At 51.3% G+C, this 16,934-nt stretch overlaps 1 protein-coding gene across 1 annotated transcript in view; it reads right to left on the bottom strand.

Moving 5' to 3' along the window:
• Positions 1 to 2,998: 2,998 nt before the first annotated feature.
• Positions 2,999 to 16,934, bottom strand: part of LOC138447908 (uncharacterized) — a 416,627-nt gene continuing 402,691 nt past the window's right edge. Inside the window, exon 9 of the mRNA XM_069604423.1 lies at positions 2,999 to 3,931. Within this exon, the coding sequence (XP_069460524.1) occupies positions 3,734 to 3,931 (198 nt within the window). The 3' untranslated portion in view covers positions 2,999 to 3,733. The remainder of the gene's footprint in view (positions 3,932 to 16,934) is intronic.

Raw genomic sequence — 16,934 nt, forward strand, 5'->3', positions numbered from 1 at the left:
ATATCCTACCGAATCTCAACTCCTTACCAGACCATACTGACCCAGGCCTTCTAGTCGAGGAATTCAATAAAGCTATGACCACGGCCCTCGACAGCATTACTCCACTTAAACTTAGGAACAGTAAACCAAAGAAGCATCTTAACTCTTGGGTTACACCCCACCTAACAAAACTAAGATTACAGAAAAGAAAATGCGAAACGGTATGGAACCTACATCCTACCGCAGAAAATGAAACTAATCTAATAAATAGCTCAACGCAATAGAAAAAGGATATCCTCCTGGCCAAGCAAGAAACGTATAACAATAGGATTACCCAAGCCAACTCCAGTATGTAGGAGCTCTTCTCTATTCTAAAAGAATTGGAAACCCCGATTGCAGTACAGGATGACTCCATTAAAGATAAAACTTGGTGCACAGACATACGGTTGGCACCAACCAACAAAGTAGCCAATCTCCAAACAAAAATTGCTCTAAAGAAAGCCTCATTAACAGCCCAAACCCAAATTCCCCTGAACAAAACACCAATATCTAAACCCAAAGAACTCACCCAATTCAACTTCTCTAAGGCCTCAGTGATCGAGGTGGAGAAAACCATTCTTGGACTTAAACCATCCAATTGCAAAGATGACCAATGCCCAGCTCAACTGACCAAGGACGCTGCTAGAGACCTAGCTCCCTTCATAACCAAACGTATCAATGCCTCCTTTGCTCCTGGCACCATCCCGCGCAACCTAAAGGAATCCTGGGTACTCCCCCTCCTGAAAAAACAAACTCTGGACCCCAAAATTCCCACTAACTACAGGCCCATCACCACAGTGCCATTTTTACTAAAAATACTAGATAAGGTAGCATGCTCCCAAATTCAGAACTTCCTCGAGGTGAACCATCTCCTTGGCGCCCGCCAATCTGGTTTCCGCCCCCAACATGGCACAGAGACTGCCCTCATGAATTTAAAGGCCCAAATAGACTCACTCAGAGACGAGGGTAAATTAGCACTCCTCCTCCTACTAGACCTCTCAGCCGCCTTTGACCTGGTGGACCATAGAGTCCTGTGTAATCACTTGGACTCTGCGGCCCACTTTTCAGGGGAGGCCATAGTCTGGATACAGTCTTTCCTCAGTGACAGGACCATGAGGGTGTTCTCCCCCTCAGCGGCAGCAGACCCGATACCCATTACTTGTGGAGTGCCCCAGGGTTCTTGTGTCTCGCCAACACTCTACAATATCTTTACTAAGCCACTCTTTGACGATCTTGACAATCTGGGTATCACCTATACCAATTACGCAGACGATACCCAGATTCTCCTACCACTTACCGGGGATTACGGGGAAGATCTGGCTTTGGTGAACAGAGTCTATAGCATCGTTCAGGCATGGATGGCCAACCACGGCCTATGCTTAAACAATGACAAAACAGAGCTCATCATCATGGGCACCACAGCTCGCATCTCTAAACTCAACCGAAACTACTCAGCATTTATCATCGATGGGAACACTATCAAGGTCACCAGAAAAGTAAAAACGCTAGGCTTCTACCTCGACTCGACCCTATCCCTCACCAAACAGGTAAACTCACTGGCCTCATCCATGGCCTATACATGTAAATTAATACGAGCCGGGAAACAATTCCTTTCAGATGAGAGTTGGCTAATCCTATCCAGAGCCCTTATCCTATCAAAACTAGATTATTGTAATTCCCTCTGCATGGGGCAACTAAACAAACCATCAACAGAATACAAGTGCTCCAAAATAATGCACTTAGAGCTGCCCTAAGTATTCCCAGAAGAGCACATATTTCTGAAATAAGACGGAAACACAAATGGCTCTCTACCCAGGAATAAATTAACCTCAAATCTGCCTCCCTCATCCACAAATGCTTAAATAACAAAGCCCCTCGTTACCTAACAGAACGTTTTACTAGAAATATCTCCACTAGACCAACAAGAACAGCCAGTCATAATTGCCTGCTAGTGCCCAGATTTAAACTGACCACTATTGGGGGGTCCAGCTTCCCAGTCAGGGCAGCTCAACTTTGGAACTCCCTACCTCATGCTCTTAGATCCGACCAAACGTTCAACAAATTCAGAAAGAACACAATAAAATGGCTCACTAAGAATGCTATGTAACCCGCATTCTCCCACGCACCTACTGTATGTCCTGTACCTGATATGGATTTGCTATTATGTAAACGTCAGCCATATGATGACTTGCTGTCGTCTGCATACAGCTTTGTATATGTACTATACCCCCTTACCTTCACCCTGTGGAGCCAAGAAAATTGCTTTTACCATGCTCTGTATATTTGTAACTTCTGTAAACAAGCTGTAAGCCCTCTTATCACACGCGCCCTGCTTCCTCAGGGTCCCGTGCGCACAATAAATAAACAAACAATCAAACTGTTCTTCCATGTAAAGCGCTTTGGTGTAAAGCGATATATAAAATTTAATAAATACAAATACATACATACACACATAACTACATGCGTACATACATACACACATAACTACATGCGTACATACATACACACATAACTACATGCGTACATGCATACACACATAACTACATGCATACATACATACACACATAACTACATGCGTACATACATACACACATAACTACATGCGTACATACATACACACATAACTACATGCGTACATGCATACACACATAACTACATGCATACATACACACATAACTACATGCGTACATACATACACACATAACTACATGCGTACATACATACACACATAACTACATGCGTACATACATACACACATAACTACATGCGTACATGCATACACACATAACTACATGCATACATACACACATAACTACATGCGTACATACATACACACATAACTACATACGAATAGACATAAGGCAGCTGTGTACAGTGCTCTGTTGCCATACATACACACATAACTACATACGAATATACATAAGGCCGCCATCCATACAGAGAACTTCATTTTTTTATATGAATTGACACGAGACGTTCGTTTTAACCAACATTTACTTTCTTTGATTTTATTTTGATTCAATGAAACTGATTCATAAAATGATTTAATTTGTAAACGAAATAAGTGTCAGAGCCCAAATATGTTCCAGCAAATAGAACTTTTTGACCACCTATCCACAGACAACAGACCCCACGTACTTTCACCCAAACGTGCTTTATTCCTATGGTACATGTATGGAGAATTTCAGGCAAAATCATGACTGTACTTATCAAGTTGCCTGCCAAGTACCGCAGCAAGGTCTTGCTGTATAGGGATGGTACCCAGGACAGCCGTTCCTCGTTTCAGTGCCTTTTAGCCGACCTTGGCCCTGTGTTGGGATTGGCCCACCCTGCTGTGGCAGTGCTGTAGTTTATTGCACCCGTGTCACGCAGGCTGACGGGAGCGGTGTGTGCAGGAATGGCCAGCAGGAGTGTTCAGCTCCTGCAGTGTGGAAACCTGTGCCCAGCACTGCACGTCCTGCCTGGGTTATCAATCTGGACCAAACATGGAGCCAGCCCTGGATGCAAAGGCCAGGCCACACCACATGCCTGCAAGCAACCTTCAGTTCAAACAATCAAGTAACCAAAAGAACATTTCATAATCAAACTGGGTCTCAGACATGAAGTGCCCGGACTCCGAATGAAGTGCCGGGGCTGAGCTTCGGCAAACACCGGCACTCTATAATCAGTGCTTGCCGCTACTTCTAGAATGCAGGATGGCTTCTCTATTGCGCATTTAAATATCTTCCTGCTGCAGCTGCAGATCGTGATAACAGACTCCTTTCCATGTTCCAGAGATGGAGGCTTTGCGTCCAAACACGGTGAGGATATCCGCGCGGTAAGGCACCGCCAGGGTCACCTTTTGCAGCATAGCCTTCTGCTGCACAGCTCTTCCCGGCTCCACCACGAAATGGGATGCCCTGCTGAAGTTTATCTGCAGAAACAAAAGCAGGAGGAATGAAACATGCCTCTGCAACACGACCATTGACCTGCACTCAGAGCAGCCTCACATGCATGTGCAGATGCCCAGCCCCCATCCCCGGCATTCACCCTACTCTCTGCAACGCCGCCCTGCTACCATGCATCCAGAAAAAAAGGAAACTGTACTGTTTAACAAATCTGCCTAATGCCTGTCTTAGCCTCTCGGGACTGTCTGTCATCTACCTCTGGGTGTGGGCACTATCAACAAATGAAGTAAATAAATAAATAAACACAAGCAGGACCGAGTCAGTCTCGCACACTACAGGGAACGTAGTTGCCACACTATCGGGAGGGTTAGGTTGCAGAATACACTAGGGAGGGAATGTAGTAAACAGAGGCAGGCACAGTTAGGTACGGGGCATATGGACCAGCAGGGTATATGACAAGAGAAACGCCAACTTCTCTGCCAGTACATGGTGAAAAAGCACAGCATTGTTTCACGATGATGTCCAGATGGCTGAGAATGTCAAGGCGAAGAGAAAAGGGAGGATAGCTGAAACTGCACGAGTGGACCTTTCTCATGGCTCCAGATTAGAAACGCAACAATTACGTTCATGTGTTGCTGTCAGAGAGAAATATACACAGTTCCGATAGCCTGGTGCATGCAGTAACATTGCCAATAACACACTAGCAAGATGTACCCACAGCTCCTCCATTGGTGCATGCAGTAACATTGCCAAGAACACACTAGCAAGATGTACCCACAGCTCCTCCATTGGTGCATGCAGTAACATTGCCAAGAACACACTAGCAAGATGTACCCACAGCACTAGCAAGATGTACCCACAGCTCCTCCATTGGTGCATGCAGTAACATTGCCAAGAACACACTAGCAAGATGTACCCACAGCTCCTCCATTGGTGCATGCAGTAACATTGCCAAGAACACACTAGCAAGATGTACCCACAGCTCCACAGCTCCTCCATTGGTGCATGCAGTAACATTGCCAAGAACACACTAGCAAGATGTACCCACAGCTCCTCCATTGGTGCATGCAGTAACATTGCCAAGAACACACTAGCAAGATGTACCCACAGCTCCTCCATTGGTGCATGCAGTAACATTGCCAAGAACACACTAGCAAGATGTACCCACAGCACTAGCAAGATGTACCCACAGCTCCTCCATTGGTGCATGCAGTAACATTGCCAAGAACACACTAGCAAGATGTACCCACAGCTCCTCCATTGGTGCATGCAGTAACATTGCTAAGAACACACTAGCAAGATGTACCCACAGCTCCACAGTAACATTGCCAAGAACACACTAGCAAGATGTACCCACAGCTCCTCCATTGGTGCATGCAGTAACATTGCCAAGAACACACTAGCAAGATGTACCCACAGCTCCTCCATTGGTGCATGCAGTAACATTGCCAATAACACACTAGCAAGATGTACCCACAGCACTAGCAAGATGTACCCACAGCTCCTCCATTGGTGCATGCAGTAACATTGCCAAGAACACACTAGCAAGATGTACCCACAGCTCCTCCATTGGTGCATGCAGTAACATTGCCAAGAACACACTAGCAAGATGTACCCACAGCTCCTCCATTGGTGCATGCAGTAACATTGCCAATAACACACTAGCAAGATGTACCCACAGCACTAGCAAGATGTACCCACAGCTCCTCCATTGGTGCATGCAGTAACATTGCCAAGAACACACTAGCAAGATGTACCCACAGCTCCTCCATTGGTGCATGCAGTAACATTGCCAAGAACACACTAGCAAGATGTACCCACAGCTCCTCCATTGGTGCATGCAGTAACATTGCCAATAACACACTAGCAAGATGTACCCACAGCACTAGCAAGATGTACCCACAGCTCCTCCATTGGTGCATGCAGTAACATTGCCAAGAACACACTAGCAAGATGTACCCACAGCACTAGCAAGATGTACCCACAGCTCCTCCATTGGTGCATGCAGTAACATTGCCAATAACACACTAGCAAGATGTACCCACAGCTCCTCCATTGGTGCATGCAGTAACATTGCCAATAACACACTAGCAAGATGTACCCACAGCACTAGCAAGATGTACCCACAGCTCCTCCATTGGTGCATGCAGTAACATTGCCAAGAACACACTAGCAAGATGTACCCACAGCACTAGCAAGATGTACCCACAGCTCCTCCATTGGTGCATGCAGTAACATTGCCAAGAACACACTAGCAAGATGTACCCACAGCACTAGCAAGATGTACCCACAGCTCCTCCATTGGTGCATGCAGTAACATTGCCAAGAACACACTAGCAAGATGTACCCACAGCACTAGCAAGATGTACCCACAGCTCCTCCATTGGTGCATGCAGTAACATTGCCAAGAACACACTAGCAAGATGTACCCACAGCACTAGCAAGATGTACCCACAGCTCCTCCATTGGTGCATGCAGTAACATTGCCAAGAACACACTAGCAAGATGTACCCACAGCTCCTCCATTGGTGCATGCAGTAACATTGCCAAGAACACACTAGCAAGATGTACCCACAGCTCCTCCATTGGTGCATGCAGTAACATTGCCAATAACACACTAGCAAGATGTACCCACAGCACTAGCAAGATGTACCCACAGCTCCTCCATTGGTGCATGCAGTAACATTGCCAAGAACACACTAGCAAGATGTACCCACAGCACTAGCAAGATGTACCCACAGCTCCTCCATTGGAGCATGCAGTAACATTGCCAAGAACACACTAGCAAGATGTACCCACAGCTCCTCCATTGGTGCATGCAGTAACATTGCCAAGAACACACTAGCAAGATGTACCCACAGCTCCTCCATTGGTGACAGTAGTTCAAAGCGCACATGAAGAACACATTAGCAGGCTGAATCTATTCAAGGAAAAAGGTCTCGTACACTGGCCTCACACTACAATGAATAGCCAGGCACGTCATGAGGCAGCAGTGTGTGTCAGAAGGAAGTACAGGACGAGTTGCCCGAGGCTGAGCCAACTGAACGGGTGTTTGGGGCCCGGCGTGAGAAGATGAGATGGGATGAGAGTTCGTTTCATCATTTCTGGCTAAGGTAGCGTTTCAGTCTTCCCTCTCCCACCAAAAGTTCATTGGACTGCTGTGGATGATTGTAACATGCAAGGCCACATTAGTAATGGGCAACCAATGGTGCCCCAGTATTATAATGATGTTAGCATATGCAGTGCCAACCAATCAGGGCCTGTCTGCTGATGCCTGGGACATGATGTCTGACATAATGGGAGGGACCGTGGGCGGGCTCTAAGATAAAGATTATCCAATTAGCAGCTGTGATGTATAGAATATTATAGGTGATGTAGTTTAGTATCCAATGGCAGTTTGTGAATGATGGTTTGAGGACTATGATGATCTAATTTGTTTAGTTTATAACTCCTGAGCTACCAAGAGGTAGTTGAGAAGGTCTGCAGAGCTTCTAAGGGCGAATAAAGTGAATACAGCTCGTTTCTTAGTGCACCTCAGTTGCCCCCTTATTCTGCATTGATGTGGGTGATTAGGTGCCCGGAAACCCGGAATTCTACCCTCTTACAGAACCCAGTATTGAGAGATTTCCTCGTTATAGAGATTGAATGTTACTCTGATGAAAATGGATACACAGTATGGGATGCGGCCAAGTTGGTTAACATGGGATTGATCATGAGGTAAGGGCCCATAAAGAGAGTGGCCTAGCTTAGAGCATTGTAGAAACTATGAGTAAGAAAGTCCTACAGCCATCAATCTGACCCCACAGAACCTATTGCCAAGGGGAAAGCACATAGAGGCGGGGAGTGTCGGGACCTATGGCCTTGGCGGGGCGTAGCCCAAGCCTTCTCTTCTAGCAGAGGCTGTACTACCCCTCGACCCGCTACCCTTCTAGGCGACGCCCAAGACAGTGAACCACTCACCAGCACACCTATCATCCTCTGGAACACTCCAGATTGCAGACTCTTTAGATAGTAATGCCTGCAACCCTGCGTCTCTTCCGGCCACTTAAACCCATTCCCCTTCTCTTAAGTCTGTGTACTGTGCCCCTTCCTGTTTGTCAGCCTCCTTCCCTGAGTCTCTGTGCCATCCCGCTTGCTAGGCCTGTGGCACTCCCCTTCTTAGGCCTCCCCTTCCTGCTTGCCATCCTCCTTTCCTGAGTCTCTGTGCCATCCTGCTTGGTAGGCCTGTGGTGCTCCCCTTCTTAGCCTCCCCTTCCTTCTTGCCATCCTCCTTTCCTGAGTCTCTGTGCCATCCCCATTGCTAGGCCTGTGGCGCTCCCCTTCTTAGGCCTGTCCTTCCTGCTTGCCATCCTCCTTTCCTGAGTCTCTGTGCCATCCCGCTTGCTAGGCCTATGGCGCTCCCCTTCTTAGGCCTCCCCTTCCTGCTTGCCATCCTCGTTTCCTGAGTCTATGCACCATCCCGCTTGCTAGGCCTGTGGCGCTCCCCTTCTTATGCCTGTCCTTCCTGCTTGCCATCCTCCTTTCCTGAGTCTCTGTGCCATCCCGCTTGCTAGGCCTGTGGCGCTCCCCTTCTTAGGCCTCCCCTTCCTGCTTGCCATCCTCCTTTCATGAGTCTCTGTGCCATCCCGCTTGCTAGGCCTGTGGCGCTCCCCTTCTTAGGCCTCCCCTTCCTGCTTGCCATTCTCCTTTCCTGAGTCTCTGTGCCATCCCGCTTGCTAGGCCTGTGGCGCTCCCCTTATTAGGCCTCCCCTTCCTGCTTGCCATCCTCCTTTCCTGAGTCTCTGTGACATCCCGCTTGCTGGGCCTGTGGCACTCCCTTTCTTAGACCTGTCCTTCCTGCTTGCCATCCTCCTTTCCTGAGTCTCTGTGCCATCACACTTGCTAGGCCTGTGGCGCTCCCCTTATTAGGCCTCCCCTTCCTGCTTGCCATCCTCCTTTCCTGAGTCTCTGTGCCATCCCGCTTGCTAGGAATGCGGTGCTCCCCTTCCTAGGCGTGTGTACTGTGCCCCTTCCTGCTTGCCATCCTCCTTTCCTGAGTCTCTGTGCCATCCCGCTTGCTAGGCCTGTGGTGCTCCCCTTCCTAGGCCTATTTACTTAGCCCCTTCCTGCTTGCCATCCTCCTTTCCTGAGTCTCTGTGCCATCCCGCTTGCTAGGCCCGTGGCACCCCCCTTCCTAGGCCTGTTTACTTTGCCCCTTCCTGCTTGCCATCCTCCTTTCCTGAGTTTCTGTGCCATCCCGCTTGCTAGGCCTGTGGTGCTCCCCTTCCTAGGACTATTTACTTAGCCCCTTCCTGCTTGCCATCCTCCTTTCCTGAGTCTCTGTGCCATCCCGCTTGCTAGGCCCGTGGCACCCCCCTTCTTAGGCCTCCCCTTCCTGCTTGCCATCCTCCTTTCCTGAGTCTCTGTGCCATCCCGCTTGCTAGGCCTGTGGCGCTCCCCTTCTTGGGCCTGTGTTCTGGGCCCCTTCCTGCTTACCAGCCTCCTTTCCTGAGTCTCTGTGCCATCCCGCTTGCTAGACCTGTGGCACTCCCTTTCTTAGACCTGTCCTTCCTGCTTGCCATCCTCCTTTCCTGAGTCTATTTGCCATCCTGCTTGCTAGGCCTGTGGCGCTCCCCTTCTTAGGCCTGTCCTTCCTGCTTTCAATCCTCCTTTCCTGAGTCTCTGTGCCATCCCGCTTGCTAGGCCGGTGGCGCTCCCCTTCTTAGGCCTCCCCTTCCTGCTTGCCATCCTCCTTTCCTGAGTCTCTGTGCCATCCCGCTTGCTAGGCCGGTGGCGCTCCCCTTCTTAGGCCTCCCCTTCCTGCTTGCCATCCTCCTTTCCTGAGTCTCTGTGCCATCCCGATTGCTAGGCCTGTGCGCTCCCTTTCTTAGGCCTGTGTACTGTGCCCCTTCCTGCTTGCCATCTTCCTTTCCTGAGTCTCTGTGCCATCCCGCTTGCTAGGCCTGTGGCGCTCCCTTTCTTAGGCCTCCCCTTCCTGCTTGCCATCTTCCTTTCCTGAGTCTCTGTGCCATCACGATTGCTAGGCCTGTGGCGCTCCCTTTCTTAGGCCTGTGTACTGTGCCCCTTCCTGCTTGCCATCCTCCTTTCCTGAGTCTCTGTGCCATCCCGCTTGCTAGGCCTGTGGCGCACCCTTTCTTAGGTCTCCCCTTCCTGCTTGACATCCCCCTTTCCTGAGTCTCTTTGCCATCCCGATTGCTAGGCCTGTGGCGCTCCCTTTCTTAGGCCTGTGTACTGTGCCCCTTCCTGCTTGCCATCCTCCTTTCCTGAGTCTCTGTGCCATCCCGCTTGCTAGGCCTGTGGCACTGCCTTTCTTAGGCCTGTCCTTCCTGCATGCCATCCTCCTTTCCTGAGTCTCTGTGCCATCCCGATTGCTAGGCCTGTGGCGCTCCCTTTTTAGGCCTGTGTACTGTGCCCCTTCCTGCTTGCCATCCTCCTTTCCTGAGTTTCTGTGCCATCCCGCTTGCCAGGCCTGTGGCAACCTCCTTCTTAGGCCTGTGTACTGTGCCCCTTCCTGCATGCCATCCTCCTTTCCTGAGTCTCTGTGCCATCCCGCTTGCTAGGCCCGTGGCACCCCCCTTCATAGGCCTGTTTACTTTGCCCCTTCCTGCTTGCCATCCTCCTTTCCTGAGTTTCTGTGCCATCCTGCTTGCCAGGCCTGTGGCGCTCCCTTTCTTAGGCCTGTGTACTCTGCCCCTTCCTGCTTGCCATCCTCCTTTCCTGAGTTTCTGTGCCATCCCGCTTGCTAGGCCTGTGGCGCCCCCCTTCTTAGGCCTGTGTACTGTGCCCCTTCCTGCTTGTCATCCTCCTTTCCTGAGTCTCTGTGCCATCCCGCTTGCCAGGCCTGTGGCGCTCCCTTTCTTAGGCCTGTGTACTGTGCCTCTTCCTGCTTGCCATCCTCCTTTCCTGAGTTTCTGTGCCATCCCGCTTGCTAGGCCTGTGGCGCTCCGCTTCTTAGGCCTGTGTACTGTGCCCCTTCCTGCTTGCCATCCTCCTTTCCTGAGTCTCTGTGCCATCCCGATTGTAAGGCCTGTGGCGCTCCCTTTCTTAGGCCTGTGTACTGTGCCCCTTCCTGCTTGCCATCCTCCTTTCCTGAAACAAGTGGGAAGGCGTCCTGCCACTTCCTTTTGGGCCGTCTTCCTACGTGTTTTGGTGAAGGCTAAATTCTTTCGCATGTTAAGTATGGCAGTGGCTTTTTTATTTGGCTGACTGTCATAGGTATTCTAAAATGACGAGCAAGAAAAGCCCTTCAAGAGTGCATCATAGCATGCTTTTATTATTTTGCTAATGCTAATAGGTGCACAAACATATTTTACACATTTAGAATTTTTCAAGAAATACTGCTATTTCATAGTATACATTTTAGATCAAAATACATTCATTTTGTTTTAGAAATGTATTAAAAAAGAAAGAGTGATTGTTAAACATAATTGTGGCAGACATTCAGCAAATACAACATATCTAACACATATAGTGCACAGAGTCACCATCAATCATGTTTTTTTGTGTCTTGGGTGGATCATATATAGGGACCTAGTCGTTGGTCAACGTCAGGAATCAGATCAGGTAATGGAACGGGATTGTGGGAATGAAGCCCTCAAGGTTATGTAAACCCGTGACGTTTCGGCAATGAGCCTTCTTCTTGGGCCTCGACCTGGTCTCCCCTGGACGGAAGTCCGGGGTTTAAATTGGCTTCTCGATGATGAGGATGGGGAGTTCAATTGAACTGTCCGACATCAGGGCTCAAGAAGGAGAGAGTTGAAGGTAGATGTTAAATCTACTGGAAATGCTGGGGCACAATGATGTGCTGCCCGCAGCGGATAGTGGGCTGGATGCTGTGGGGAAGCAGTTCTTTGTTCGAAGTGCCTTGATGATAGGTTGCAGGCTGGGGAGCACAGTCCGGCAACCGGTGTCAGGGTACTGGAACCAGCACTGAGCCGTTCCTTAGTATTGCTGTGTTACCCTGTAAATGTCTTGCGCCGAGTGTATTCTTTGCTCGGGGCTACTGCAACTGTAGCGGCTCGCGTCGCTGCCCCTTCCTGCTTGCCATCCTCCTTTCCTGAGTCTCTGTGCCATCCCGCTTGCTAGGCCTGTGGTGCTCCCCTTCCTAGGCCTATTTACTTAGCCCCTTCCTGCTTGCCATCCTCCTTTCCTGAGTCTCTGTGCCATCCCGCTTTCTAGGTCTGTGGCGCTCCCTTTCTTAGGCCTGTCCTTGCTGCTTGCCATCCTCCTTTCCTGAGTCTCTGTGCCATCCCGCTTTCTAGGCCTGTGGCGCTCCCTTTCTTAGGCCTGTCCTTGCTGCTTGCCATCCTCCTTTCCTGAGTCTCTGTGCCATCCCGCTTGCTAGGAATGCGGTGCTCCCCTTCCTAGGCGTGTGTACTGTGCCCCTTCCTGCATGCCATCCTCCTTTCCTGAGTCTCTGTGCCATCCCGCTTGCTAGGCCCATGGCACCCCCCTTCCTAGGCCTGTTTACTTTGCCCCCTCCTGCTTGCCATCCTCCTTTCCTGAGTTTCTGTGCCATCCCGCTTGCTAGGCCTGTGGTGCTCCCCTTCCTAGGCCTATTTACTTAGCCCCTTCCTGCTTGCCATCCTCCTTTCCTGAGTCTCTGTGCCATCCCGCTTGCTAGGCCCGTGGCACCCCCTTCTTAGGCCTCCCCTTCCTGCTTGCCATCCTCCGTTCCTGAGTCTCTGTGCCATCCCGCTTGCTAGGCCTGTGGCGCTCCCCTTCTTGGGCCTGTGTTCTGGGCCCCTTCCTGCTTACCATCCTCCTTTCCTGAGTCTCTGTGCCATCCCGCTTGCTAGGCCTGTGGCACTCCCTTTCTTAGACCTGTCCTTCCTGCTTGTCATCCTCCTTTCCTGAGTCTATTTGCCATCCTGCTTGCTAGGCCTGTGGCGCTCCCCTTCTTAGGCCTGTCCTTCCTGCTTTCCATCCTCCTTTCCTGAGTCTCTGTGCCATCCCGCTTGCTAGGCCTGTGGCGCTCCCTTTCTTAGGCCTGTCCTTCCTGCTTGCCAGCCTCCTTTCCTGAGTCTCTGTGCTATCCCGCTTGCTAGGCCTGTGGCGCTCCCCTTCTTATGCCTGTCCTTCCTGCTTGCCATCCTGCTTTCCAGAGTCTCTGTGCCATCCCGCTTGCTAGGCCTGTGGCGCTCCCCTTCTTGGGCTTGTGTTCTGTGCCCCTTCCTGCTTGCCATCCTCCTTTCCTGAGTCTCTGTGCCATCCCGCTTGCTAGGCCTGTGGCACTCCCTTTCTTAGACCTGTCCTTCCTGCTTGCCATCCTCCTTTCCTGAGTCTATTTGCCATCCTGCTTGCTAGGCCTGTGGAGCTCCCCTTCTTAGGCCTGTCCTTCCTGCTTGCCATCCTCCTTTCCTGAGTCTATGTGCCATCCCGCTTGCTAGGCCTGTGGCGCTACCTTTCTTAGGCCTGTCCTTCCTGCTTGCCAGCCTCCTTTCCTGAGTCTCTGTGCCATCCCGCTTGCTAGGCCTGTGGCGATCCCCTTCTTAGGCCTGTCCTTCCTGCTTGCCATCCTCCTTTCCCGATTCTCTGTGCCATCCCGATTGCTAGGCCGGTGGCGCTCCCCTTCTTAGGCCTCCCCTTCCTGCTTGCCATCCTCCTTTCCCGAGTCTCTGTGCCATCCCGCTTGCTAGGCCTGTGGCGCTCCCCTTCTTAGGCCTCCCCATCCTGCTTGCCATCCTCCTTTCCTGAGTCTCTGTGCCATCCCGCTTGCTAGGCCTGTGGTGCTCCCCTTCTTAGGCCTCCCCTTCCTGCTTGCCATCCTCCTTTCCTGAGTCTCTGTGCCATCCCGCTTGCTAGGCCTGTGGTGCTCCCCTTCTTAGGCCTCCCCTTCCTGCTTGCCATCCTCCTTTCCTGAGTCTCAGTGCCATCCCGCTTGCTAGGCCGGTGGCGCTCCCCTTCTTAGGCCTCCCCTTCCTGCTTGCCATCCTCCTTTCCTGAGTCTCTGTGCCATCCCGATTGCCAGGCCTGTGGCGCTACCTTTCTTAGGCCTGTGTACTGTGCCCCTTCCTGCTTGCCATCCTCCTTTCCTGAGTCTCTGTGCCATCCCGCTTGCTAGGCCTGTGGTGCTCCCCTTCTTAGGCCTCCCCTTCCTGCTTGCCATCCTCCTTTCCTGAGTCTCTGTGCCATCCCGCTTGCTAGGCCTGTGGTGCTCCCCTTCTTAGGCCTCCCCTTCCTGCTTGCCATCCTCCTTTCCTGAGTCTCTGTGCCATCCCGCTTGCTAGGCCGGTGGCGCTCCCCTTCTTAGGCCTCCCCTTCCTGCTTGCCATCCTCCTTTCCTGAGTCTCTGTGCCATCCCGATTGCCAGGCCTGTGGCGCTACCTTTCTTAGGCCTGTGTACTATGCCCCTTCCTGCTTGCCATCCTCCTTTCCTGAGTCTCTGTGCCATCCCGCTTGCTAGGCCTGTGGCACTCCCTTTCTTAGGCCTCCCCTTCCTGCTTGCCATCCTCCTTTCCTGAGTCTTTGTGCCATCCCGATTGCTAGGCCTGTGGCGCTCCCCTTCTTAGGCCTGTCCTTCCTGCTTGCCAGCCTCCTTTCCTGAGTCTCTGTGCCATCCCGCTTGCTAGGCCTGTGGCGCTCCCCTTCTTAGGCCTGTCCTTCCTGCTTGCCAGCCTCCTTTCCTGAGTCTCTGTGCCATCCCGCTTGCTAGGCCTGTGGCGCTCCCCTTCTTAGGCCTGTCCTTCCTGCTTGCCAGCCTCCTTTCCTGAGTCTCTGTGCCATCCCGCTTGCTAGGCCTGTGGTGCTCCCCTTCTTAGGCCTGTCCTTCCTGCTTGCCAGCCTCCTTTCCTGAGTCTCTGTGCCATCCCGCTTGCTAGGCCTGTGGCGCTCCCCTTCTTAGGCCTCCCCTTCCTGCTTGCCATCCTCCTTTCCTGAGTCTCTGTGCCATCCCGCTTGCTAGGCCTGTGGCACTCCCTTTCTTAGGCCTCCCCTTCCTGCTTGCCATCCTCCTTTCCTGAGTCTCTGTGCCATCCCGATTGCTAGGCCTGTGGTGCTCCCCTTCTTAGGCCTGTCCTTCCTGCTTGCCAGCCTCCTTTCCTGAGTCTCTGTGCCATCCCGCTTGCTAGGCCTGTGGCGCTCCCCTTCTTAGGCCTGTCCTTCTTGCTTGCCAGCCTCCTTTCCTGAGTCTCTGTGCCATCCCGCTTGCTAGGCCTGTGGTGCTCCCCTTCTTAGGCCTGTCCTTCCTGCTTGCCAGCCTCCTTTCCTGAGTCTCTGTGCCATCCCGCTTGCTAGGCCTGTGGCGCTCCCCTTCTTAGGCCTGTGTACTGTGCCCCTTCCTGCTTGCCATCCTCCTTTCCTGAGTCTCTGTGCCATCCCGATTGCTAGGCCTGTGGCGCTCCCTTTCTTAGGCCTGTGTACTGTGCCCCTTCCTGCTTGCCATCCTCCTTTCCTGAGTCTCTGTGCCATCCCGCTTGCTAGGCCTGTGGCGCTCCCTTTCTTAGGCCTGTCCTTCCTGCTTGCTATCCTCCTTTCCTGAGTCTCTGTGCCATCCCGATTGCTAGGCCTGTGGTGCTCCCCTTTTTAGGCCTGTCCTTCCTGCTTGCCAGCCTCCTTTCCTTAGTCTTTGTGCCATCCCCCTTGCTAGGCCTGTGGTCCTCCCCTTCTTAGGCCTGTGTGCTGTACTACTCACAGGTGTTGCCTTTATAGCTTGGCACACTGTACTGACACATCACATTTCCCTGACAAGTTGCCCCAGTCTGAAGAAAACATTATCATGAAATTATGTCCCCCCCCCCGACCCCAAATGGAATGTTCTATATTCTGCATATTAGACCTATGGCTGAAACTGTAGCCTAGATTTGACTAAGTTAGGAACTGAGGGTGGACCTCTTTCTTCTTGGCGTGTTCTTGCCTAGGACACCACATTAAGGGCATTTTCCATATGAAGGCATAGGAATATGCTGTGGGTGGCAGGAGATGTGATCTGTGCAGGCGGCTTTATTTATAAAGTCCTCAGAAAAAAGATCCCTGGGAGCAGTCAGCAGTAATATAGTGGATAGGAAAATGAGTACAGAGGCGGCTCATCATAATGGGCGACAGGGCATTGACACACCCATTTTGGACGAGCCGCCAAGCCAGCCCAGTAAAAACAATGATTGCCCCCTCACCTACAACAAGCAGCTGAGGGAGTGCTCCTGGGCTGGCTTGAACTGTCAAAGGGAAACGCGGTTTCCATTTCACAGTTTGCACCCCAGGTTGCATGTCCAATGTGCCATGCAAGGCCAGGAGTGGTTTGCTTCCCCAGCCTTGCATAGGCCATTGAGGATGCAGGCGGGGGTACTGCAGCTCTGAATGTGCAAGGAGCTACTTCTGCACCCCCACACACCTACAGAGCTGCTGCAGTATACTCCCGGGGCAAACCCGGCTCCAGCATGGATGTGCAGGAAGCAGAAAGCCTATCTGGAGTCTGAGAGCAGGCATCATGGGACCTGGAGCAGCGGATTCTGGGGCTGCAGAGAACACAAACGTATGAATGTCTGTGGGTGCGAGAGCCAATGTGTGGAAAATGCACCCCTAAATCAGAGGTGCGGATGGGGGGGGGTACCCCCAAATCAAGTCTCGCTCACTGTACTGGTAGGCGGGCCTTTGATTTGGGAATCAATCAAGAGGAGTACTCAATGAATCGAGAAGGCCGCTCACTGTGCTGATGAGCGGGCCTTGGATTTGGGGGTACGGGTGGAGGGAGTGCATAATTTACTGGGCCTCAATGTTAAAACAGACCTGAGAATATGTTATGCTTTAACATTGATTCCCAGTAAAGAAAATGCATGTCAGAGGCATAAAGCATAAGCAGACTGGCTGCAGAAATTCAGGCCAGTCTAGCCATGTAACAGCACCTATCGTGTGAGCATGATACGTGTTATGTGGCTTGACTGGACGGCATTACTGCAGCCAGTCTGGTTACATTTTGTTTTTTTTATTTTTTTTGCTTCTATGATAAAGCATGAAAAGTGTTATTACGTGGCTAGGCTGGGAATTTGGTGTATCCAGTCTAGCCATTTCTTACTGTGATGTGGCATTTTTATT

The sequence above is a fragment of the Ambystoma mexicanum genome, chromosome 3q (assembly GCF_040938575.1).
Source record: "Ambystoma mexicanum isolate Mex_15411 chromosome 3q, UKY_AmexF1_1, whole genome shotgun sequence".
In the NCBI taxonomy this organism is placed as follows: domain Eukaryota; kingdom Metazoa; phylum Chordata; class Amphibia; order Caudata; family Ambystomatidae; genus Ambystoma; species Ambystoma mexicanum.